Source organism: Toxorhynchites rutilus, chromosome 1 (genome assembly GCF_029784135.1).
Source record: "Toxorhynchites rutilus septentrionalis strain SRP chromosome 1, ASM2978413v1, whole genome shotgun sequence".
NCBI classification, from domain to species: domain Eukaryota; kingdom Metazoa; phylum Arthropoda; class Insecta; order Diptera; family Culicidae; genus Toxorhynchites; species Toxorhynchites rutilus.
Window position 1 is genome coordinate 190,933,348 of NC_073744.1, and position 27,290 is coordinate 190,960,637.

The following is a 27,290-nucleotide window of genomic DNA, read 5'->3' on the forward strand; positions in this document are numbered from 1 at the left end:
CATGTGGACTCTTTAGGAAGGAGGAGGGTACCGGCTGGGAAACAAATGAGTCCTCGTCGAAAACAGTGCGATTACACTAAACGTTGACCAATGTTTTTAAAGAGTAACATAATTTAAAAGTATGCCAAAATAACCTGACCAACGCCATTCGCGAGAACTGCCAATGTCTCGAGCTAGTGTGAATCAGGACTCTTAGAAATATAGTACCTGGTGGGCCAACATGTCAATAAAAACATTTTTTTTTGTACACAAAACGCAATACGATTTTGCATGATTTGTGGACTTATGCAATATGTCATTTCACGTTTTTTACGCAAACATTTTATTGCTGTTTTTGACAGTCACTTTTTTGCAAATGCTCAGTTAATGATGTTAAAATGAAGCCTATACCCGAGAGTATCAGGGTTTTTATCATTCAATTATTTTTAACATTAAAGTTCAGTGAATTTACATTTAAAAATGAAGTGTTCGGAATTTTAGACAAAACCGTACCGTTTTCATATTCAATAACGAATGTATCATGACAACCAAACAAAACGGGTAGGGGAAATGGGGGGAATTTGGACCCCCTAAGCAAATCGCCTAATATTTCCAAATCAAACGGTCTGAATAAAAAATGTCACATTGTACACTGAGCTACATTTATTTTCTCTCGATCAATAATGTTAATCATTATATCAAGCCTCAAATTATTGTATCATAAAATAAACGAGATGATTTTTGGACCCCGTATGATCAAATCACCCCGTGTTACCCTACTAGATAATGTTTCTAGGTTGCCATGGGAATAAATTTTATTTTGAATTTAGTATGACGGCCAGTGTTTGCCAAATGATCCACTCATTGATAAAATCGCTTTCGTTGGTTCAAATATGATTTTTCCGGGAACATTTCCCCCAGCGGTATTCTTTTGTTGTTATGTGTTGTAAATCACGACACAAAAGAGAACGAGACAACTCTGCATCGGCTCGCACTTTATTGCACACCAGCATGCAAGCAAAGCTATCATATACGCTTTTGGTCAGAAAGCTTATTTTCTTCTTTGCCTCTAACATATGCATATCGACCTCTCCATGCATCATGAAACAGCAGGATCGTACGGACCACGCAAAGCGAAAGATTCATATTCAGCTAATGTAGCAGATCCTGATTTTTAAGTCTCAGAGAGTGCAAACTATATGATTATTTAGCTCGATAGAGGCTAAGGGAGGGTAGTCAGATTATATTTTCCATTTTAACGCCGCTATCCCTTGAAATATGTATATTCATATAGACCGCATAGTTTTACTAGCAACACCGCTCCAGTGAGAAGCAAAAACTCTCGCGTTTTATCTCTTTTCCCATTCGCTGCTCTCCGCAAATGGTGACTGAATGATGACGTAATTTTTCTTGTATCATTTATTGCTTTGCACTTTTCTGTGCAGTGGGTTTCGCTATAGTAAAATGGAACGATATATGCGGTTCAAACTTGTATGCAGGCTTCGAAAATGGTATGCGACGTCTGATACAGATCGGATATGCAATCAACAGTCTTCGTTCCTCTCTTAGTTTAATCACTAAATATTACACAAGTGATTACTGACATTCATACAAGTATCTGAATGATCCTCTCATATTTGGTTATATGTTCGTGAGAGTTTACTTGCATGACACATTGTGTATCATTCGATTTTGATCGAAATCCAAACACTGATGACGACGCAAATAGCTACGATATTTCGGGGCGCGAATAGATGTTATAGAAATTTGAGGAGGAATTTTTTGGTATAAATTTAAAAATTAACTCACAACCTTAAGCTATTGAATGCTTACTGGTTTCCTTCTTGCTAGCTGGAACGAGAATTAAAATGTACACTAGATATTCTCCTGTTACGCATAATACAACGTTTTGGCAAAAAAAAAAACCGTTTTGACTCAAATTCCGAACACTCCATTCTAAAAACTACCATGCCAATGAAAATGGTCATCTCTAATTTCAAAAAGTTACCCCATAAAAAATGTTCACCACCTCGAAAAAACACCCTATGCCGAATATCAGCTCAATCGGGAGAGTGACGCAAAGCGGTCAAAGTTTAAGTTTTTTGAAAATCGAAAAATCACCCAAGGGGGGAGTAAAGGAAATCGGGGTTTTCGAAAAAAAAAACTTCGATGCCAATGTCTTAAAATTGCATGAAACGTCGAGATCTAGTGTAATCTTGATTTTTTTTTGTCAAAAATCGACACTCTGGGTTTTTTTCGGAATACGAGACGGAACGTATGGTTTCGGGTACCAATAAAAATAGTTATCTCGATTTTTTATTCGGAACTTGCTGCGAAATGTTGATTCGCACCGTAATATACGCTATGCAAAATATTGACTCATTCGTACTTAATTTTTTGAGTGTTGCAGATGTTAAAATTTGAGTTTTATGAAACGTTTTATGCAATTTTAAGGCATTTGACATCAAATTTTTTTTTTCGAAAACCCCCAAATCGAAAAATCACCCAAAGGGGGAGGGTGATTTTTCGATTTCCAAAAAACTCAAACTTTGACCGCTTTGCGCCACTCTCCCTTGAGTCCGATTGAGCTGATATTTTGCATAGGGTGTTTTTTGGATAGGGTAACTTTTCGAAATTTTAGGGTCGATTTTTGCCCATCATTCATTGGCACCCTACTACAGGTAAACTTCGATATAACGTACCCTCGTTATAACGTACACTCGATATAACGTCACTCGATATAACGTACATTTTACCTCGATTTAACGTACACATGAACGAAGTCCAAAAAAAAATTTTTTTTTAATTTTTTTTTCTGAAAGAACAATAAATTATCTGTATTTTGATACTAAAGCTTGTGTTGTAACATTAATCAATCCCGAAATACTACTGTTTTGTGATTCCGGATTCTAAATGAATCAAACTTCAATCAACTGAACGGAGGGAAACATCATGAGAAAAGTTGGCTTCGTCTTCTTATTGATTTTATTCATCAACCTTACTCAAACAGCAACACAATGAAGTAATATAAGCTACGTTTCAGAGTTCTTTATTATGCTTCGATATAACGTACAATTTTGAAAGCAAAATGTACGTTATATCGAAGTTACCCTGTATACATAATGTTATACGGAAGAGTATACCCTAGAGGATATTGGGGTTTTCATTATTCAGTAAATTAATTTTTAAAATGAGTTGTTTGGAATTTGAGTCAAAACAGTATACAAAACTAGATTAAACATAGGTAAAATAGAATTTGTTTTCGAAAGAGGTGTTAATAAAAAGCTAAAATAAAGTTGTTTCTTCTATAATTTCATGAACAATAGTGAGTAGAGGTAGAGGATTCCCAATCACTGAAGAATCTTCCCAAGTTGAAATTCTTTTAGCATCAAATATCAAAAATCAAATATCGTTTGCTGTTCCCCGATATTCTCCTTGGCCGAAATATTATCGAATATGTTGGCAAGTGTACTAATCTTGGTTTTATTGTTACATCTGATCTTGTTCCCGATGGACATGTATACTTTATGTGCTCAAAAGTATACAATGTACTTCGACATTATACTATTATTATATTATACTAAATGCTTCAGTCAGAGCTCTGGATAGATTGCGTGTTGCTCTGAACAGTTGTGTTAGATACGTTTACAATCTTAACAGGTATTCCAGAGTCAGCCACCTTCAAAAGCAATTACTCGGATGTCCATTTAATGAGTTTTTGAAGTTGCGTGCATGCTTAACTCTTTTCAAAATAATTAACTGTTCCTCTCCTCAATATCTACAACAAAAAATGCAAATATTCCGAAGTTCGAGAATGAGAAACTTTATAATTCCTCAGTTCAACACGTCGCATTATGGCAATACTCTGTTTGTGAGGGGCCTAACATATTGGAATCTCCTTCCGAATAGTGTAAACAATAATTATACAATCGGTGGATTTCGGCGAGATAGCATAGCCTTAAAAAAATTTAAAAAAAAAAACAAATTAATTGATAAATGGAATTGATTCGTATTGGTATCTGGTTGCGGTACTGTAAACCTAGGGCAAATCGATCAGAATCGATCTATTTTCAGAAAAATGTGAATATTTCCGAATTTTTTAATATTTTTATTTCAGTTTTTAAAATCAGTACTGGTGCTAAGCCCACAGAACGTTATGATAAGTTTAGTTCAAAAAAATCCTTAAGCGCTAATTTGGAAAATTTTTAGCGGAAAATTTCAAAATGTAGCTTCGGGGTAAAATTGATCAATCTATGTTTTTCAGGATTTTCTAGTATCATATGCACAAAAATTTATACAAAATCAATTATTTCTTCATTTAATCCACCTAAAGGTGTCGTCATGCCTATCCATAACTCGATTTAAACACTGATCTGCAGGTCGTCCGGAGACCATTCGGGTTATCCTAATCTGGCCAAAAACTCTTGAAATGGTTACCGATGAGCTAGTTCTGACAAACCAAGACGTTCGATATGTCGCATGATGGGATTCTGTTCTTTTCATTTGTGGTGCTTTTTTGTTAAATAGTGTTTTCTCACTTGTTTGAATAGTAATACCAAGTATTTGGTTACTTATTCAACTCATCAAGTATCGGCTAGAAGTAAATTAATATGTTTAGCGTCTATAAATATGGTTTTGATGTGTTGAATATATGTTTTTTTACCATTGTGAAAAATGGAAACGAAAATGCTATTCAGAAAAATGTTAATTTTCATGCAATTTAATAAGATATTCGTTGAGATCCATTGACAAAAAGGACCTTCAGATGATTATTGAACATATCAGATTAAAAAAGTTTAAAATTAAATTACATAATACCTCTGAAAATTTGGATTTGTTTTCAGTAATACGTTTGATCAATTTCACCCCGGTGATCAATTTGGCCCCGGATGACGGTAATTCAAAAGGTTCCACCTTACACCGCAATGATTAATAGAATGAATAAATATGAATAAATATGAATAAAATAATAAATATATCAATATATTGAAAATTGAACAAGTCGTCAAGTCAGCAAAAAATATCCAAGCATGGTCAATAAATGCATTCAAGTCATCATCGCCCGTAGCAGTGGAACTGTTAAACAGCTTTAACGTTTATCTCATGAGACAGAGACGGTATCCTATAAGTTTGTCGTTCTGGTTGCTGCAATTGTTTATTCTTGGGAAAACAAAGAGCATTTAATCCTTATTTTGTTGTAGCCAATGGATGCTATTTCATTGGGCTGAATCGAAAAGAGGAAGTAGAGAAGTTACGTTCTTTCTGCGCAATGATATGATGCCTCTTGTTCGTTGTCTGTTCCTATTTCTCTCGGGGAATTATTCGGAACATAATTTATCTTGTCTAGAATTACGATAGTTTTGACAAGTGTTACTGAATTGAAAAGTGAGTATGACGTTATTGACATCAGCTGCATGAAGGTAACCGTACTAAAATTAATGGAGAAGCTAGAAAAAATTGGGTGATTTCTGTTAAATGAAAAAAGAGTTATAGGTATTCGGCATGTTGGCAATAAATTCGCACCCACCTCTTCTATGAATGTGTTTCAAACACGATAGCTCCGCTCACCGAACAAACTGATCGATTAGATAATCCACAATGAGTAGAGGAACCAGTTCTTGTTTTTTAAGGGACAAACCCGAAGGTTATGCGTCCCTAAGAGTAGGGACCACTCTACACATGACATTGTCGGCACTAAAAAACGCTCTAAATCGCACACGACCGTTTCCGCAATGTTTCCATAAATCCCAAACCATTTCTGGAACGGAAAATCAACGATGGAAAATCACCTGGCATTAAGAGAGCAGAGAAAGTGAGAGATTCTTAAAGATATATGACTGTGATGTCTGGAATTAGTGCTTATTACGACGCGACACTGACCTGACCGTGAGGAATGGTTTTGGAAAATGACTCCAGCAAAAAAAAAATAACTCCTGTCGAGAAAAAAGAGCACAAAAAAGTGATACATAACGAAAGGCGTCGTTTCAGAAACAATTACACAAAATAAGGTGGTGCGCCGTCCGTGTGTCCGCTCTATTAACTAATTATATTAATTAAGTTGATTTTTTGTTAGATTTAGTCGTTAAATTTTAAACAAATAACTAATTGTTGCATCAAATAAAGAACTTCATTAGAGTTCAAACTAGTTTTGGTTTGTCCCAAGAAGTAATGTTGCGCCCAAATGTAGTCTACAAACATTGTCAACGCTCGTCTCCAATGACGAGGTTTACATTCGGAAGTTGCGCCCCCGGAAAAAGTTCGTCATCAGTATTCGCGAACGCGATGCGGAACTGCATACCAATATCACCGATCCGACAAAAAGTTTGAATTATTTTTCGTCCACTCACATATTACAGCCGTTCTCTCATTGGTTTTTCCAATTTCTCTCCTTCCTCCGTTGTTACCCCAACCGGGTGAAAACCCATTTTGCATAGTGTTTTTTTTTTGTATGTTTGTTACAATGGCAGTAGCAGCAACAGCAGCAGCAGCACAAAAGGGTACCATTACATCCATAGTTTTTTCAGTAACAATGAATGGTTGAGGGGGGTTCAGATTTCATAGCGAATGACGAAAATGGTGAGCTTAATATTGATTGATTGATCGGCTGCTGATTGGATGATGATGGGAAGCCAGGCAGCTTCCGAAAGATATCCGGATCTGACACGCGGAAAGCATGCTACGATTCAAGGACTCTTAGTGTTACGTTGTACAATAGATAAAACCCGTTGACTGCAAAAATATACATATATTTAGCTTAATGATACAATTCTCATCAATTTAGCCAATCAAATCGAGAAACTTGGAGAAAGTAGAGCGCGATTGGTGGATATTTAAGAAACTGGAATCTCAATGTGATGAATGTAAAATGAAATACGTAAAACCATACAAGAAAAAAACAAAAAGCTCAATCTATACTCCGTCTGAATTGTACATAAATTACCTCATCATGATTGTGAGCGTTTGGTTAAACGTTGCTGTAAATAGTCTCCAGTTAGAGTCAACCTGAGGATACCTGAAAGAGTGATTATTGTTTATCTTACCCCGACCCACTACTACTACAATTACTAACTGTTACATTCCCCTCGGGTCCTGTGGAGAGAGATTCTCTGAATTAGGTGGGGGAGACCCACCAAATGATTGATTTAGTAGAAACATTTTCCGATGTTTTATGCATGTGTGGCAAATGCACTGCTGCTGTTAAAATGATAATGAGTGTCTGTTTGTGTTTATATCTGCTCAGCACCAATTTATGTTTATGGTACATTCTCCGGAATTCTCAGGGTCTTTCTTTGTTGCACACAATCATTGTCCTTCTTTAATTACCCACTATTGCAAACCACCAGGCGTCATTAGTGGTTGATTGAGCCCAGCAGTCAATCAAGCTTTCACAGCTTTTTTTTTCAATGTTTTACGTGGAGTATAAAATTAATGTTTCCTAATAACACTCGCACGTTTCGTAATCAAGAAAAAATATATGGTGTAACAAAATGCACTTATGGAACAGAAATAAGAACGTAACAACTTTAATTATGGCCTTAACTTAGTTTCCTTAGTGCTACTTTGATTTCAAAAAAATATTATAGCAGTATCAGGCTATAGCGATTTATTCATTTATTTATTTATTTATTTATTTATTCAAATCTGATTCATCTGACATCTGTGGTCTTAATGAATAAATATCTATAATTATTTATATAATCGACGAACTAGTTAATCACCAATGTGAAAGTTCGATTCATCGACGACAGCGCTTCGTTGTATCCGAATAAGGTACGATGAAATCTGTCCTGTAGCAAACATCGCTGTCGGAGAGGTCGTTGACCAGCACGAAGGTCCAGTAATGAGAGTAGCCGAGGAGAATCAACTTCCCCATTGAGCAGATTTGATACGAAAACTGCCTGCTGTAATCTGCGTCTTCTCTCAAGAGTGTCCTGGTTTAAACGTCTGCATCGATCCGGGTAGGCAGAAAGATTCAATGGATCGCGCCAAGGTAGATGACGCAAGGCCAACCGGATGAATCTTCGCTGTACACGCTCAATCCTCAAATTCCAGAAAATCACATTTGGAGTCCAAACAACGGCTGCAGTTTCGAGAATTGGTCGTACTAAAGCGCAATATAAGGACTTCAAGCAGTATGGGTCAGTGAAATCCTTCGCAATCTTCGAAATAAATCCGAGCTGTCGGTTTGCCTTAGCAATGATTGAGGTGTAATGAGCGTTGAAGTTCAATTTCTGATCCAGCACTACTCCGAGGTCAGTAACTTTTTCAACTCTTTCAAGCAAAGCACCGTCGATGCAGTAATCAAACTGTAACGGACTTTTGGAACGATGGAACGTCATGACGGAGCACTTCGGTATGCTGATAATCAGTTTGTTTAGATGGCACCAGTCAACAAACACATTCAGCAAATGTTGCAAGCGTTGGCAGTCTTCAGCTGAACGGATCATGCAGAATATTTTCAAATCATCAGCATAAATTAATTTGCAATTCAACCCTTATTTCGCAGCAATGTCATTAAAAAATAATATGAACAACAAAGGGCCTAAGTTGCTTCCTTGAGGGACTCCAGAAGAATTGCAGAAGCACGAGTAAACGCAGCCATGAGTTTTAACGCGCAGTTTTCTTTCCGTCAGGTATGATATCATCCACGACACGATTTTTGCAGATGATCCGAGACGTGATAGTTTAGCCAATAGTATGTTGTGGTCGATCCTATCGAAAGCCGCCTTCAGATCGGTATAGATGACATCGACTTGAGCCTTGCCCTCCATAGCAGTAATGCAGGTGTTGGTGAAGTTCAACAGATTCGTGGTGACCGACCTGCCGGACATGAAGCCGTGCTGATCGGTAGAGATGTAACGCTTGGATTGAGTAAGAATAACTTCACTGACGATGATCTCAAATAGCTTGGACGCAGCCGACAAACTTGTTATTCCACGATAGTTCCTGACGTTTCGTTTATCACCGTTTTTGAAGACAGGAAACATGAAAGACTCCTTCCAAATTTCAGGAAATACTCCATCATTGAGTGATCGGGTAAAGATGACAGAAAGTGGCTCGGCTAGATAAGCAGCGCAGCGGCAGAACAATACCGATGGTATGCCGTCAGGACCCGGCGAAAGCGAACTTTTCAATTTTTTTGCAGCGGAGATCACCATGGCAGGAGTGACCACGAACGTCGTCAAACTTATGACGTCCGAAGGAACACCTATGGAGGCAAACTTAACTTGAGCTTCACTGGCTGGTATATGGTCAAACACGGATGTAAAGAACTTGGCGAAAAGCTCACAGCATTCAGTATGAGTATTCGCTTCGACGTCGTTATAGAGCACGTTGCTTGGGAGAGTTGAGTTTTTCCTCTTACTGTTGACGAATTTCCAAAAGTTCCTCGGATTTTGTCGAAGATTAGTTTGCATTCTCAAGACGTGGGCCTTGTACAAAGTTGAATTCAGCTTACGATACACATTACTTGCATGTTGAAACCTGAGTTTGCTGTCAGACGATTGTAGAACACGATGTTTTCGCTGACAGGCGTTTTTTTCGCGTTTCAGCTGTCGAAGTAAAGCCGTACTCCAAGAAGGCGAAACTGGACGTCTCCTGTGGGGTACATTCTCCCGCAACCAACGTTGAATGGTAAAACAGAAATCAGAGGCCATTTCATTAACATTTTGACAGGCATTCAGGTATGTCCAGTCAAGAGTGGGGAGGTAATAACCAAGTGCATCGTAGTCGATTTTTCCAAAATCGGGGGTGTATTCATCGGCAACAGGATACCCGTCACTGTACTGGCACGTACGAGGTACTGGTAGAGATATTTCCAATGGTGGATGATGCGTATCCACGGGTAACAGTGCAACCACAGCTGTATTGACGATTACATTACAGCCATTTGAGCAAAAAACAAGATCAAGAGTTCGATCCAGTTGATTGCGGTGCCAATTGACTTGACTTAAATTCAAAAAGTCCATTCCATCGATCAAAGCAGCACTCGACGCAGATACCGTCGAAGCTCCTGCTGGTAAAACTTCGCCGCCAGCACTCTGCAACCACTGTAGGCGAGGTTGGTTGTAATCACCACAAAGCAGCATCTGATCTACACATGTAGCATTGTCACAAAGATCACGAACAGAGGCCACATGTTCATCTATCAACTCCACGTCGCGACTACGATCAGGTGGGATGTACACAGCACCGATTGCTAATCGTTTACTTCCGATGACAATGACGGCAAACACCTGTTCCAATCTTTCCCCGTGAGGCGTGTGGATTTGCGTACAAGAATAGCGATGGTGAACCGCTATTAATACGCCACCGAAGCTCGTTTTATTGCTGTTTATACAACTACGGTCACAACGAAAAACGTTAAATGTCGATCCAAAGATTTGCAGAGAATCGATACAATCGTTTAATCCAGTCTCTGTTAATATGATGACGTCGTAGTTACAGTCCGTAACCGCCAAAAGCAAATCGTCGATTTTAGTCCTAACACCTCGGACATTTTGGTAGTACAGCCAAACACAATCGACAGGGGCAGCAACGGGTTGTGGTGGCAACCATACATTGGTTGCATCGCTAGAACCAGTGAACGGATGAGAATCTGAAGAACTAAAAACACTGTCGTACTTGCCGAGAACAGCGTGGTGGAAGACCCCTTCTCTGACCCCACTCACAGGGCCAGGACGACTGCTGAGCGATGGCTGGAGGATCTCGACTGTGGCAGGGGGATTAGGGGCTTCCATGAAGCCGGTTTCGTAGCGTCCTGGAGATGAAGTTTGTTGTGCAGAGGATTCATTATGGTGTTGTGGAGAACCAGAGGTAATAAAGCTGTAATATGAAGGTTTTTCAGCGTATCTGGTGCTCGTAATAGGAGGGTACTTGCCAGAGAGCGCAAGTTGGAAGACCCCGTCTTCAGAACTGAACACAGGGCCAGGACGACTTGGAAGCTGGTGGTTGAGGTTGTGATGCAGCGCGACTGTGCCAGACGGATAAGGGTCTTCCATAGTGCCAGAAATGGTGCGTCCTGTGTTCTTTTCTGATGCTATGTCGAACCCAGACGAGATGAGATAGAGCCGTTTTTTTGGGTGAATTCAAAAGCACGGACAGTGACTCCTTCTGGCCAGTACCAAGGATCGCTGACCACATTAGATAAATCTTTACTGACTGTCACTTTAAACGAGACGAATGAAAGGTCATCCAGACTTTTCCCACGAGGAACGAGCTTGGTGACTTTGATCAACGAAGTATCCACATTTGCAATTTCATGAATGTGTTGCTTTACGTCACATTCTTTCTGATCAGGAGTAAACGGAGTTATGTAGAAAGCGATCATATCGTCGGACGGTCTAGCTTTAGCGACACTTAAAGTACCACTATTACTTCGTGCAACATTGTTAGCATTTTGAGTTTTACCATCGTACAAAATATTCTGACCGAAAAAAACAGAATTGGCTTGATTACCGTTACGTTCAGATCGAGCGAGGGACGATTTATTCGAGTTAAACGCAGCCGGTGTAGATGCAGTCGCGTGAGATTTGGTGCTGGACTGCTGGTTCGATAAAATATGCACTCGCCTGTTACCCACAACGAGTTTTTCAGATTGTTGTCCTACTGAATTATTGACTTCGTCTAAAACCTCGAAAAAGGATGATTCATCACAGGATCTCGACCGATTGATAGGATCTATGGTATCATCGAGATTCAACTGATCGATGTTCTGATGAAAAGTCGATTTTTCTAGCGTTTGGTTGTTTAGCTTGCCTTGCTGTTTGGAACCATAGAGCGTTTTGTTAATGGTTCGAAGATTATCGCCATAATTGCCCAAGCGCGTATCCATGGAGTCAGTACGTATGAGCAACTCTCGTAAGGCTTTGATAATTATTTTCTCACGATTAAACACAGAAGGGTTGAAGTCCAGTCGGCAAGAATCGCAAAACCAGAGCAGTCCAACTTTCGCTGAACATGCTGAATACTGCAGATTTGATAAGCCAACACAGGTATGATGAAAGATGAGGCCACATGAGCCACTACACTTTATTACCCGGCCAGAGCTTAGAGATCGTGAACAGACTTGGCACGAATCCATATTAGAAGGAGATCGCAAAATCAGTTGTGATTACAACAGTTACAAAGTCTCCTTAAACGACGGTAATAATCAAACGCCTACCGTTGTACAGCACGCAGATGAACGTAAAGCTTTCAAGCTATTTGTTTTACTTCGAGCGAGAGATGACGAAGAACGAACAAGAGCGATCGATGGCGGTGTCAGAATGATCAAATGTGCAAAACACAAATCACAAAAACACTAATACACAACACTGTGATATGTGGAAAAGCACCGGAATGATATAATGCCGGTTTTTATTGTTCGTACAACACCATGTAATATTAAACAACACGGAAAACAGTCTTAATTAGCGAATGATTACTGGGACGTAAAAAACATAAACAATCGGTGTGCGAGTGTGCGAGTGTTTAAATAATATAAATTCTAGCGCCCGTTTTCTCTTCGGTCGTTCTAAGCAAAGGATCCGCGCTGCATCCATATCAACCGTATGTGCTTGGACGAAGAAAGTTTTTTAACGCAGTTTTTCCAGTTAACCAGTTAAGTATGATTGACGAGTATACTCGTCATGGAGAAGTGGCAAAATTTTGTTGATTGATGAGTATACTCGTCATGCATATGAATTAGCGACCATTAGCTTTTTGAATTGAATTTTTTTAGAATATTTTAAGGCTATGCCTGAATAAAACAAACAAAAAGAAAATATGAACAATTCAAGATGATGTCATGCGTCCCCGTATACACTGGTTGAAAAAGTTTACCAGTTCGTATAATGAACTTATTTATGTGCGATGATAATGTTTTTTAGACGTTCGCACAGCTAAAAATTTGACATCAGTGAGGAATCGCGTTACTGGTGTTCGATTTGCAAAGTCCCATTGTGTACAATAACCCTGTTCCGCTGAATATCATTCCACATTCCAGTTAACTGGTTAACGTGTTTTTTATGAGGTATCTGAGGCACCCCTGTACAAAATAAAACCTGGGTTTGCAGTACCGATGTACCGCACCTTAGCCTCTTTTTATTTATCTAAAAAAAACCTACTCCACTTTTATCTCGAATTTCCAACTTTCACCATAAAATACTTCTAGCAGAAAGCGGCCAGCATAGAAATAATGTGTATGTGTGATAGATGAAAATATTCTAAAGACGTTCTAGTGGGGGTGAACATGGAAAAAAATGTCTGAATAATTTGAAAAGAGAATCTTGGCTTGGGCCAATTATTGGGCTGTAGAGGATTAAAGCGAACAGTGTTGACAACAAAACATTTCGTTTAGGTGCGTGTTCTTTCGCCGGCGCACATCAGCACTGCGTTGCATTCTGAAAACTGGAGAGAGGAGAAGAAAGAGAAAGAGACAACAAAAAGGAAAGAAGAGAGAAGGGAGAAAGAAACGAGAGAGAGAGAAACATAGAAAAAGAGAGAAAGATAGGGAGAGAGAGAGAGAAAGATAGAAAAAGAGAGCGAGAAAAAGGAAGATAATCGAGCGTTCGAGAGAGGACGAGAACTTGAATTGCAGCCTGCAAATATTACGGAACTCTCTAGAAACGTAGGAAAAAAGCCAGGTTTTCGAAAAAGAAGTTGAAAACGTTGAGCAGAAATACGAATTCGACACATAAAAGTGAAGAAAAATGAACACAAACCTGGAAGGAAGTGGTGAAAAATAGAAAGAGCGAAAGATCGAGTCTAATAGACGCCAGTTCACATCGTTATCATGAGACGTTCGAAGAAGACTCACCGGTGAATTTTGAACGGAATTAGAACCAGAGCATCCAAACGAATCCATGGCTCCAGTGTTCCGAGATCCGATAGAACACTAGTCACTTTGAAAATTGAAAAATTTTGTGAAATTTATCGCGAGTAATAAATACACGTTTGACCAGTTCGAGTTGACAGTTCGTCATGTCTGATTTTAAGTAACCAGAACTTTATGGCACGCACCATGCAGAACAGAACAGCTATCTTAACACTAAATCTACCAATGTTTCATGTATACCTATTCCTACCACAGCGGGTCAAGTGACCCTTTATGAATAGTTAGTGAACAATGACTCTATTTATAAAGTTTTGTTGAGAAACGTGGCATACGAGGTCTGTTCAAAAAGTATCGCGACTTTCAAATTTATACGGGTTACGTATATTCGATTCTAGTTTTTTTTGTGGCACTCATGTCTCTCATTTATGCTGACAAGTACGGCTATTTTGAGTGTTCCGTTAATTTTTAACAACTGCTTTTCTTACACGTGTTTTGGTTCCCTTCGTAGTGCTGGAGCAAAATCGGCTATGGCTATGGAAATGCTTTACACGTTGACTGCCACTTCAGTCACCGGTGACAAGTGCATTTAGCAGGAAAGCTTCTGAAGATTATTCTTCCCCAGCAGTAGGGTATTTTCATATCCAATATTGGATGCGCGCGCAACGGAAAATGTTTCGCATCGCGAAAATCATATCATTTTCAATCGATTATTGCTCAGTCACTGAAAGTTCATGAACAGAAAAGCCGATCCACCAGGAGGAGAAGCGAAGGTGACCAAGAGAGTATCAGCATCGATAGTGATTATTTTGCACTACCGGCGATTGTTGATCGAGATAGTTGTCATTAGAACATTTTATTGAAACTGGCTAATGCTCGATGGGTGGGTTTAACAACTTCGGAAGTAAATTGTTTTGTCGATAACTGTCATCGTTCATCCATCTTTCTAAAAAGTATAGAGTTCATTTCGCGCATCTTTTCGCATGAGACTAGGATTCTGGGTAACACAAGCCTAACACAAATTTAACTTAACCTCTTTTGAACAAAAGACATCGATGCGAGAGTTGTTAAAAGGTTCGAAGTAACAGTATTTGGTAAGGGCACATAAAACAATAAGCGTTTATAGGCCGATGCGAATGTTATGGTGAAATCAGTAATTGATATCGAAAGGTCTATATCGATATCATTTAGTACAATTATGAGTTTGAAAGTTTGAAAATTGCGTAATTTCAAGAAAATCAAGTTAAAAATTATAGCAGGTTGTGCCCAAGACACGACCGCATTGTTGACGTAGAACTACCCTGTTATTTCATAGAAGTCACTTGTTTATAACTTAGGATTTTATTTTATAATGCAGGGAAATTTTGAAAATAACTGTTTAGTAGAATGGTTTGGTCGCTCTGAACGACGGAATGAATAAGACAGAAAATTTGCCTTAGCAGAGATTCATTATTCATACCCTAGTGCAAATATTTCCCTCCCGCTATCTCTCCTCTTTGTTTATATTTGTCATCACGGCTGCATAATGTGCACCACCAAAAAATCGTTCAACATACCATCATAAAATTAGGCAATTATTGTATCACGACAGGGTCGATGCACATGGGAGCAGATACAAATGGGATTTCAGCGTAGCAAAGATGTACTAAAGCCTGTCCACGTTAAATTTCGGACACTTTTCTTTCAGTGTAGTTTATGAAATATTTCATTAATCAATGAAATATTTCACTTACATGCCAGCTGAAACCCTCCCCTTTATTTCGATGTCCAACATGTTTACATTCTTCTTCAGTTTTTTAAAATGACGTCGAATCAAGTCAAGTCAAGGACTGAAGGCGCACAAAGTGAAAAAGGTGCCCGATGGTGATGATAAGCAAAATTTCACTGCAAAAAGCCTAAGATGCCCTACACCCAGTTTTTGCAAAAATGTTCATGCACCATAATGGACGATGAAACTTATGTTCTCGAAGACTTTAAACAGCTTCCGGGTCTCGCTTTTTATACTGCAATGCGAAGGAATGCCGTAGCCGAGTGTTTCCGGAGCAAGAAGCAGTCTAAATTCCCCAAAAAATACTTAGTTCGACAGGCCATATGCAGTTGTGGCCGAAAATCCAAAAGCTGATTCACACTGCTCGAGCTTAATTTCGTCATCTGTATCACCTAAGCACAGGCGCTTTAGCACCAGCTGAATCATCTAAGCGTAGGCGCATTACTATGGCTAAAAATTGTGCGAAGTGCTCAGAAGCAATCACCGGCATCGACGTCGTAGTTTGTCATGGATACTGTGGCGCTTTATTTCATATTAATAATTGCTCCGGGGTAACTCGTGCGATGCAATCTTACTTCACATCCCACAAGAAAAATCTTTTCTGGATGTGCGACGGATGCGCGGAGCTATTTGAAATTTCACATTTCCGTGCTATATCGGATGTAGCTGATGATAAATCTCCACTCCGTTCTTTGACGACAGCTATCACCGAATTAAGAACTGAGATCAAAGAGCTGCACTCTAAGCCTGCAGTTCCGCCCTCACAAGCAGCAAGTGTGCAGTGGCCTGCTATCGAACCCCGAAGGCCTACTAAAAGACTGCGTGAGTTTGACACTGCTTCTCGTGTCCCTGAATGCCGTGTGGGTTGCAGGAAACCACAAGATAATGCTGTGATGGTTCCCACCTGCAACAACGATATCGACCAGAAGTTCTGGTTGTATCTTTCGAGGATTCGACCAGACGTCACAGTTGAATCCGTTACTGCTTTAGTTAAAGCCAATCTTGAAATCGACGTCGATCCTATGGTGATGAAACTCGTCCCCAGAGGAAAGGAAATAGGGACGCGGTCCTTCGTCTCTTTTAAAATCGGCCTTGATCCGTCGTTAAAAAACAAGGCCCTTGATCCTGCAACATGGTTGTGAGAAAGGATGAGCGAACGCAAAAATTATGTAGACTGATTTTTTTTTTTTGTCCCATTTATTTATTTCAGGCTCATTGGCATTTTAGCTGTAACAGAGCCGAATTTTAATCGTGTACATGTCACATATTTATCATATCTATAATTAGCACATTACACAGTTGCCATTTTTCGGCGTTAGAGTATTCCCTTCTATACCATTCCATATGGTACACACATTTACAAAGTAGCAGCCATTTAGGCGTAAGAGTTTTTTTTCTATCTGTTCTTCCATTATCCAGTTAGACCGGACAGCGGAGACAGTTGATTGATCATTGTTGAGTTATTTATAGAACAGCAGCCCGATGTGTCTTCTTGCAGAGCAGAGCAGTTGTATGGATGAATCGATCATATTTACGACCGTGGATCGATCTCCATCGCTGATGATTGTTGCGTGGACGTAGTTATTCTATAACAACACAAAGATGGTCAATGAGGGCCCTGAGTTTTGAACTCACGATCGATCTTAGACTGATTTGATGCGACAGATATTTTGTCTATTGGAAATGGAATACAAATCATATCACAATACAAGTAATGTACTATGTATTATACAACTTTTGTGTGATTGCTTCTTTTGCTGAATATTGTGCCTCCAATGCAACGCTCTCGTTCACGAAGTCCCCTAAATATTAATTTATTCATTCATTCAGAATTGATTCAGATGCAACTAAAAACAAATGATCACTAAATCAACGATAGTCCTACATCACCCTTGCGGTTATACCACATATATAAGCCACTTCCTGTTTTGTGTAAACCAATCATTATCAATAAAAGCCGTTTCTTGAAGAAAATGATTTATTTAAAATCATTTTTATATCGGTAATTTACCGGTTTTACCGGTAATTAAATTTTCTTTACCGAATAATCGGTTATTGCAATTTTGGCGGCACGGTAATGCAATCCCTAATACCCACGGATTACTTATATTCTATTTCAGTTGTTGACGTGCTCGGGCTTCCGGCACGCTTTGCGTCGTTAACATCTTTTTGACCCTCCGGGAACATTTTTTCGAACTCCGATAAACGTTGTTTCGCTCCAAGGTAGATGTCACAATCATCATTCGAAATATGTTCGCGCACTTAATTTTGTTTTTCACACAAAATTTGATACAGATTCTTTGATCCATTTTTGTAATAGGCAAAAATCGAAGATGAACCAAAACACGTGAAAGAAAATTGACTGAACATTCAAAATAACCGTACTAGTCAGCATAAGTGAGAGACAAAGGTACCAACATAATGCGACAAAAAATCTAGAATCGAATATACGTAACCCGCGTAAATTCGAAAGTCACGATACTTTTTGAACCGACCTCGACATTTTGGGACAACAAAGCAAAATAATGAAATTACAATTTTTGACACGCAAAAAAGTACTGTAGCTTGGAATGGTTACTGTTAGCTCGCTTGGATAGTCAGCAATACAATTAATTCTAGCCAATCACTATTCATTCACAAATACAACAAAATATATGAAGCAATAGCAAAAATTTGTAATGCAATGGTTTTGTGTCACAACCACACACACACACAAATGACCCGTTGCGGTAGGTTTAGTGTTAAGCATCGATTGACAAGGAATAATGAATAAGTGCTCTCTTTACGTAACAAGAACAGAGGCATTATTTCAGTCCATAAGTGTATGTTATATGTTCAATTTAGCAAAAGTAGTTTGAGTTGAATGATTGTTGTAGATTAGTCATTGGTAACCGTTTGAATTGTTGCACCCCTAGAGGTTAATATTACCATACTAAAACCTATTTATTCTCTACATTTTCTTTCAACTAACAATTTTTGCATGTTCCATATTTCACGAACCTTCTACCTAACGCACAGATATGAATCATTATTTTGGACATAAATACCCCTACCCCAGTGTCCAATTGCCTCAAACTGTGTCGTGTAAATCCATATTACAGAATGTTATCTCATTAGAGCCGTGAATCCTATGTTTTAAAATGTGTTTTTTTTTTTAATTTTTTTTCCTTTCGTTATTCGCTCCCCCATGTGTGTCTTTTTGTGTGTATGTATCCGTATCATCATAAACACATCATTCACACAAAACCAACCAACCAACCAACCAACCAACCAACACCACACCGACGCTGGACAACCACGACCTCGATGACGACGTGCAGCAGCTACAACCTGGAACCCGATCCGGTGAACCAGCTGCCCTACCAACATCAGCTGGACGATCTGGGGCTGGAGAACATTGACATGTTCTCATCGTCGTACAATTAAGAAGAATCTTTTTCGAATCGAACGCGAGGTGTGTGGACATCAAAAAGCCATCCCAACCTAGCTCTAGCTAGCAACCTATTACTACAACTACAATTACTAATGTTACAAACTGCTACACTTAAACACACCGCTGGAACGAATATCAAAATAAGTTTTTATCTCTTTGTTTAGTAGGATCTTCCATCTTAGTTTTATGTTTAGTGTTCTTTAAAAAAAACCAGTATCAAGTTGTATAACGATTGACTGCTGAATGTATTGGTATGATGATGATGCGTGATGCTCTCTCGTCTTCTGATGCTGATGCTGACTGCGATAAGTGTGTATCCTTCTTTTGCCCCGTAGAATGTGTGCCCCCTTAGTGGACTGTATTCCTTGTTTTCATCCCCTGCCTTAGTAGAGAGAAAGAGGGGGTATGTGGCACGCGAATGCAAAGCATGTAAATGTTACGTTAGAACTTTCTTTTTTTTTTATATACATCTATTGGATTGATCCCTCCCAAGAAAACAAAAACCTGATTCAAAACCAGAGGTACTATAAGCGGAAAGAGAGTCGAGGAGTAAAGTTAGTATTTTTGTTTGTTTGTTAGCAGTTCTAGGGAAGGATGCGAGAGTATCCCAAACAAAGTAGATTTAAAGCATAAAAATAGTACCTTGAGACGCGCGAAGTAACTGTAAGATTCTACCAATTTCCATATTCGTGTTGAAGAAAAAAAATAATAAATAAATAAACAAAGAAAATGTACCATTGCTATCCACAACAACAACCAACCAAAACGGCATGAGATTTTCTTCACCGAAAAAATGTGTATTTGTGTTGTGATTGCTACTTCTTTTTGTGATAGAGAGGGAAGCAACTGAGTTTTGCTCGCTTAGTAAGTAAAACACAGAAATAAAACTCTCTCTGAGTCTTGTAGAGGAAATGCGAATGACTTAAAACAGGTGATCAAATGGTTTCGAGATTTGTATAGAAGATAGAAGTAAATCGCGTAGCGTCAAGCTAAATGATGGTACTAATGAAGAATAAACAAGCAAACAACGAAATAAGAAAAAACACAACAATGTTAGCTAAATTACAATTGGAAACAGCACAGTTGAATCCATTGAAAAAAAAATCATCAACCGAAGATAGACGAGTGCTTAACCCATATTATTGTATAGAAAAAAAGGCGTCCTTTAAATTGAAAATAATTTTCAACTAACCGAAAAATAGTGCAATTTCTCGAAAAAAGTGATATTTTTGATGCAAAATATTTTGGCTAGTCTCTCTGTTTCTCATTCGAGTGTCAAAAATCACCAAACAACAACACACAAACCCATCCTCTCAGAAAAAGATGGGGATGCTGCGCAACAACAACAAAAAAAAAACCATCAGAAAGGAATCTATCTTGTATTTCATATGTGTCTTACTGTAGCAAATGTTTCTCGTTACAATTTGAACAATAACACATAACTTTAAAATTTTATCATCAAATTTTTATTACCGGTTTAAACATGAAAAGAGAAAAAAAAACAAGTGTAAACAAACTGATAACCGAGTAGATATTTGTGTCTTTGTACACCCTGCGGTTTTCCCCCCGCTTCTAGAAGCGTAGATATAGCGTAGTGTTACGAAGGATTGTCCACAGAGTCGTATTGCGCCCAGAGATTGATCGATTTAGCAACCCGTAGACGTACTTTCTTGTTTCCTACCCGATGAGACTTGAAGATTGTTCCAAGAAAGTTCAACCGAGGCGTGCGGCTATTCTCAACTTCTTTCGAGTGGCACTGAATGCTCGACCAATACTCCAAGAATACTCAGCGTTTTACGGTGTGGGATGAAGTAGTTATACAATTTATCTTAGAGTTGCGACCCTGATGTCTATGGTCTATGTCTAGGTGTCTGCGTCCTAGCGCGAAGGATCTTGTGCGTGTTTTTGTACCAAAGGTGACCAGACGTTTTATTTCCCCAGAGGTCGTTGAAGATATTGAGGAGAGTGGTTTGCTGTTTGAGCATCTTGTAGCCAACTCTATCACGGACAGTGGATTTGCTCACCAGAACGCAAGGCAATGAAAAGTTGATCGATGAAAACCACGAGGCTACTGACAGAACTGAGGTTCGCGGAGACTAGTGCCGCCCACTTGAGGTTGCTGTGTCTTCTTTTCCCCAGTCCTCTGTCCCACAAGTCGGCAGAGGACTTGTTCTCATTTTAGGATTCCAGAAAATCCGTCCAAATGTCCAGATTCCCCAAAGATTTTCAATAGGTTTCTGATCTGGACTACGAGCTGACCACTCCATAGCCAGGATGTTTATGTTTCTCTCGGAACTTATGACATAGTTTTCTTGTTTGAATTTTTCTCTTCGCAAAAATCCAATCCATACCATGAGGCCTCCCCCTCCGTCGATACTTGGGGATCCTTTCATCGACATTCAATTTGTTTCGTCGGAAAACACCGCATCATTCCATTCTGTCCCGGAGTCCGTGCGCTGTCTGGCGAATTCCGATCGGGATTGAATGTGCTTTGGAGTGAGGTTAGACTTTTTGGTCTGTAGTTGTCCGGCCTTCTTGCAAAATGTCCTGCCCAACGTATCTTTCCAGTTTTGACCACTTCATGGAGACTGGGGTCACCGGAGAGTTGCGCGATCTCGTGGTTCATCTCTCGTCTCCATACTCCGTCCTCCTGCATCCTGCTGAAGGTGGCTCCTGATACACGTTGTTCAAAAAATTCCAGTACTCGCAGGTTTGCAGGAAATTGATCCACTAACTCGAACTCATCGCCAACGATCAGTACACTACTGCCTATTCGGACCCTGTCGTGCTTTGCTGCTGGGACAGACAAAAACGACGTACTCCGGCGTTTCCTCCCTATCTCCACACTACGGACAGAGGGGTGACACTGCGTGCCCGAACCGATGTGTGCGTAATCACCGGAAGGGAATCATTCCGATGATTACGCACACAGCTTTTGTCGAAATGGTCCTATAAGCGCTGACGACTCGCATGGTCATGAGTCGGAATGTGCTGTTCATCTTCCTCCAATTTCGGTGGGTTTCCAGAGTCACCAACCAGGCAGGGCCACCGTACCTCAGTATCGACGAAGATACGCTTGCCAAGAGGCGCCCCTTGCTGCTGCTTGGACTAGGATTGGGTGATCTCGGATCGGTTTTCAGAAGATCGATCTTTTCCATTCCGATTTTCGATTTTTTGGATCGATCTTTTTTACTCGAGAAAATCGAGAAAATCGATTCTTTTGCTTTCGATTTTTTCGATCCTAGATTTCAATCTTTTTGTAGATTTGTTTTTCAGTATACATCGATTTCAATCTCACCGAAGACCACCTAATATTTTTTTCAAATATAATGTCAACATTTGGATCGCATCTTCTACGATTTACTTCCGTACAAATGCTGACAGAGTTGTAAATCAAGAATCGGATTCGACAAAATGACAGACGTCTGGCACGATTGGCTTTTATGGGATCGTTGTCAGCTGAGTTCTGGGCAGATACTATTTGTTGAATTTCTAATAATGCTTTTTCAATTAATGTCCTACTTAATGCCTCCTTTACGGCACGAGATGAATACCCTGGAATTTTTTGTCTGGACTTTAAAAGTTTTTGTGGACTGCATGCCGAGGAACAAATCAAAATGCTTTTGATGTTTCATTAAAAATATGAAATTTTTATTACCTTGCTTAAAGAAAAGACGACACCTATCGAACAAGCAAATAAATTGTTTTTTTTTTCCGATTTTCCAAAGATCGATTCGGCAAAGATCGATTCTTTGGTACCGATTTAATCAGTGGATCGATCGCTACGCCGTTTGGGAAATCTATTCGACAAGATCGATCTTTTTATAAAGATCGCCCAATCCTAGCTTGGACCAAAGCTATTTGGCATGATCCTCGCCATCGCGTTGATGGCCTTTGTCGCCTTCCCGCACGCATAATCGACTTGCTGGTTAAAGTTTAGCCGATCGTCGATCATAACTCCGAGGTATTTCACCGTCCGTCTCGAAGCGATGGTATGTCCTCCGACCGAGACTTCTGCCCGCAGCACTGCTTTGCGATTGCTCATTTACAGCACCTCGGTTTTGTGATGTGCCATCTTGAGCTTTACACTATCCATCCAGCTACTGATCGTGTCCACTGCCTCCGTCGCCAACATTTCCACTTCCTGGAGCGTCACGCCGATTACCGTTGTTACGATATCGTCCGCGTAGCCCACAATCTCCTCACCTTTGGGTAGCTCCAACCATAGTACACCGTCGTACATCGTTCCAAAGCGTTGGACCTAGGATTGAACCTTGTGGAGCTCCCACCGAAATGTTCTTCAGTATCTGTCCCCTGTCTGTGTTGTATACCAGGATCCGATTCTGGAAATAACTCCTCAGTACCCTGTACAGGTAGCCAGGGACCTTCAATCTGTGTAGCGTCTCGGCGATGGCCTCCCAACTGGCGCTATTGGCGCGTTCTTCACGTCGATCAAAATCACCGCGCAGTAACGATCACCTCGTTTTTTTAAGCGAGACCTGAGCTTTCTCAATAACTGTTCGAATAGCGTCCACTGTCGACTTGCTTTTCCGGAACCCTGGAACTGCATTTTCGATAATCCGTGATCATCCTTCGTGCATTTCACCAGTCTGTTGAGAGTAACCCTCTCCAAGAGCTTTTCTGAAGTGTCCAGCAAACAAATATGCCTATACTATGCTAGATCTTCATGTGGCTTTCCTGGTTTCGGGAGCAGCACCAACTTTTGGATCTTCCATTTCGCAGGGAGGAGACCGTCATCCAGGCATTTCGGCAGCACCATCCTGAACATGTCGGGGAAAGCAAGGATTGCCGGTTTCAAGGCCACGTTGGAGATTCCGTCGGGGCCAGGGGCTTTTATAATCTTTAACATTTTTGCCACCGCGATGAGTTCTTCGTTGGTGACTTGCAGCTGTGCGTTCTCGGCTTCGTTCTCGCCATACCACGGGTAGCCACGTCGGTGGGTCGTGCTGCGGAAAGAGTCCATTCAGGATGACCTTGAGCTTTTTCAGACATAATTCCATGGGAGTCGTTGAACCACGGAGTTTCGCCATCACGATTCGATATGCTCCACCCCAAGGATTTGCGTCGACGTCTCGACAAAGCTCCTATAGCAGTTTGATTTGCTCCTATCTCCAAGCCAAGGCGGCTCTGATCGCTCGGAACAACGCGCGGTGCTCCTCTCTTTCTACGTCCGTTCGTGCCCTCTGGACTCTTCTTCTGGCTCGTAGACAGTTAGCGCGGAGGATACTGAGTGTCTCGTTCCACCAGTAGACTGGACGTCTTTTATTCGTCGGGTTCAGTCTTCTCACCATCGCTGTGTCGCATGCCCTCACTAATGTTCCTGTCAGTTCGTCGGTGCTCTGACTAGGAGTTCTGCTGTCTATGCGTAAAGATCCTTGTCAAAAACATTTGTCTTCCACTTCCGCTCACAGCTTCTTGTTCTCAATACCACCGCAGGATTCCGTTGGCCGACACTACATAGAATTGCCTGGTGGTCGCTATGTGTGTATCCCTCCAATACTCTCCAGTTTGTGTTTGTGATCGACTGCAAAAAGGTTACATCGATGATGGATTCGCGGCCGTCCTTTCGAAATATGCTGCTGGTGCCTACGTTCAGAAGTGTAACGTCTAATTTTGCGAAGGGTTCTAGTAGGCTGTATTCCCTGGCCTGGCGTTGGTGCATCTGCTTCCCCATTCCTCAGCCCAAGCGTTGAAGTCTCCTCCGATGATGACTGATTTTCGGTCGTTGATTTTATGCGTTAGTACCTCCAGCATCTCGTGAAACTGCTCCGCTGACCATGGAAGCTGTGCCAAACTCATTCGCATCGCCCGAAACGTACGTACTATAGATCCCTTTCCAGCAGACTTCCTGTAGTGCTACGATGTCAAACTTGTCGTTCTTCAATAATTCGGAAAATATACGGATACTTCTGATGAAATAACGAGATCGGAAATTCCACATCCCAATCCCCGCTATCTCGTAGGAAAACTATCGACCACAAGAACTGAGCAAAGACCCTCATAGTGGCGCCAACTGGCTTAGAGGAGCTGTTTCCGGGGTTTTGTGGAATTTCTGGGTTGTGGATTGCCATCTTAGTCTTTAGTCATCAGGCACAATTGCAGTGTAGAATCCTCGGTATCGCGTCGTTGAACTTTCCACATACCATTATGACTAGATCATCAGCCAAACCCACGAATTCGAAAACTTTTGCCTCTAAGCTTCTTAAAAGGTCATCAACCACTAGTGACCAAAGGAGAGGTGATAGAACCCCCCGCTGTTCCTGAATCTTCTCTTGTTCATCAGTGTTATTTGATAAATGAATGCTTTGATCTTCAGATAATACGGCACAGGAATACCTTCAGTTCTTATTGATTTGCGCGAAACTCGACTTCATTGTTATCATTCAATGAACATTATGAAATTGCTCCAGTATTCGTCCGTTCATCAAATTGACCTCTCTGTGTCTTCACACTCTGGTACGGACAATTCTTCGGACACACTGTGTGTATTCCCGAAAAAATCGAGAAAGAAAAACGAGTGAGATGAATGTTCTTTGTAGAGATTATCAACTGATACTAAACGAAACAAAAAAGAAAATACACGAATTTTAGCTATTCCAAGAATAGTGCCATAAGAGAAAAGAGGTATAGAAAACGATAGAAATTTAAAATTAAAAACAAGAAAAAATAAAAAAGATATTTTTCCAATCGAAACCCTTTATTTTTAATTATTCATTAAGACGGAAAAAGCGAGATTAGGAGAGCGCGAAAGAACGAAAGAGAATCAATGTGCTTTATGAAGTATACTATTGAGAGAGAGGTAAACATTAGAGAACGACAAAACAACGTATAGAGTGTATCACATACTAGGCGAGGAAGGGTTTGGGAGCTAAATTTTATATCTCACACCCATTGTGGACATGATAGAAAAAAAAAAACGATAAACACACATACAACCAGAGTAGTTAGGCCAAAAAAAAAAAACAGAACAAGAAAAGGATTTTATAACGGTTCGGAAGGGTTTTTTGAAGAGTTATTTTACTTATATCACGACTAGTAGCAGCGAAAGCAGAAAAAGAAGAAGCAAACGATATTTTCTTGTAGAGTTGAATATGAAAAAAGTAATATTTACTTGAAGGCTAAAAAATATCCTTCCTACTTAATGAATTTCATTCATCGGTTTCATGGAAACGCCGTTATACTGTAAACTATACGAAGAATTAATTATAATAGTAGAGATGATTGATCAACCTTTGCATTGGAAGCCAGACAAACAAACGAATATATATATATATATATATATATATATATATATATATATATATATATATATATATATATATATATATATATATATATATATATATATATATATATATATATATATATATATGATGGATCCATCAGTCAGTACTTAGGTATCCAAAAAAAATTGACTTAAAATACATATACACAGCAGAACAAAGTAAAAAAATAGAAATGAGAGAAAAGAGTCAATTTATCAGCATTTCTCAAGCACTGGATTTGCTGGATTGCAAATAGAATAAATATTGTAACTCTATAGCAACTTCACCCGCAGTCAGAGCGAGAGAAAGGAAGCATGACACTCAAGACGCTCCGACGAAAAACTAAATTGCATACCTGACACAAGTGATGATAAATCAACTGTTTCAATTACGATCGGAAATAATTACCTACACCACATTTTGAGAGCACGATGAAGAGGACCATCTTCATCGATCCACAAAAAGTGTTAAAACCCAAAATTAGAAACAAGAGAAAATTTAGGAGACACTTTATATTTACTGAGAGTTCATACACAAACACACGCGTATACATACCCCTTGTGTACCCCATGGGAATGTGAGTAAAGAAAATTTAAATAATGAATATGAAAAAACATACGTCCAAAGACTTACTTAGCAGGAAACGACGAGGGAAGGTGTCTTACATATCCCCGCCACACACACACAAACCGACACATTTGAAAAACTCACACCTATCCAACACCCCCGTATATAAACGCTATACGGTACACAAGAATGCCTTTCGCGTCCTGAAATTGAACAAATTCTCGAAAAGCAGCGCAGTAACATTACTCACCCACACCTAACAAAACACGACGCAGAATCAGCGCGAATGTAAATTAATGAGACATACACACACCCGATGATGATGATGATATGTGAAAAAAAGGGTCGGATAGATAAAACGTATAAAATGTATGAAACACAGAGAAGCTGACTTTGTGAGAGGAAAGAAAAGCTCATACCCAAACACAAACAAACATACATACC

The 27,290-nt window shown here is 39.8% G+C and overlaps 1 protein-coding gene across 3 annotated transcripts in view; it reads left to right on the forward strand.

Moving 5' to 3' along the window:
• The window catches only part of LOC129762458 (signal transducer and transcription activator), a 193,354-nt gene extending 166,369 nt beyond the window's left edge, over window positions 1-26,985 (forward strand). The window contains exon 9 of one of the 3 annotated variants that reach the window (XM_055760724.1): window positions 18,884-26,985. In XM_055760724.1, the coding sequence (XP_055616699.1) occupies window positions 18,884-18,986 (103 nt within the window). In that variant the 3' untranslated portion in view covers window positions 18,987-26,985. The other 2 variants (XM_055760727.1, XM_055760723.1) reach the window with 2 other exon arrangements.
• The last annotated feature ends 305 nt before the right edge of the window (window positions 26,986-27,290 follow it).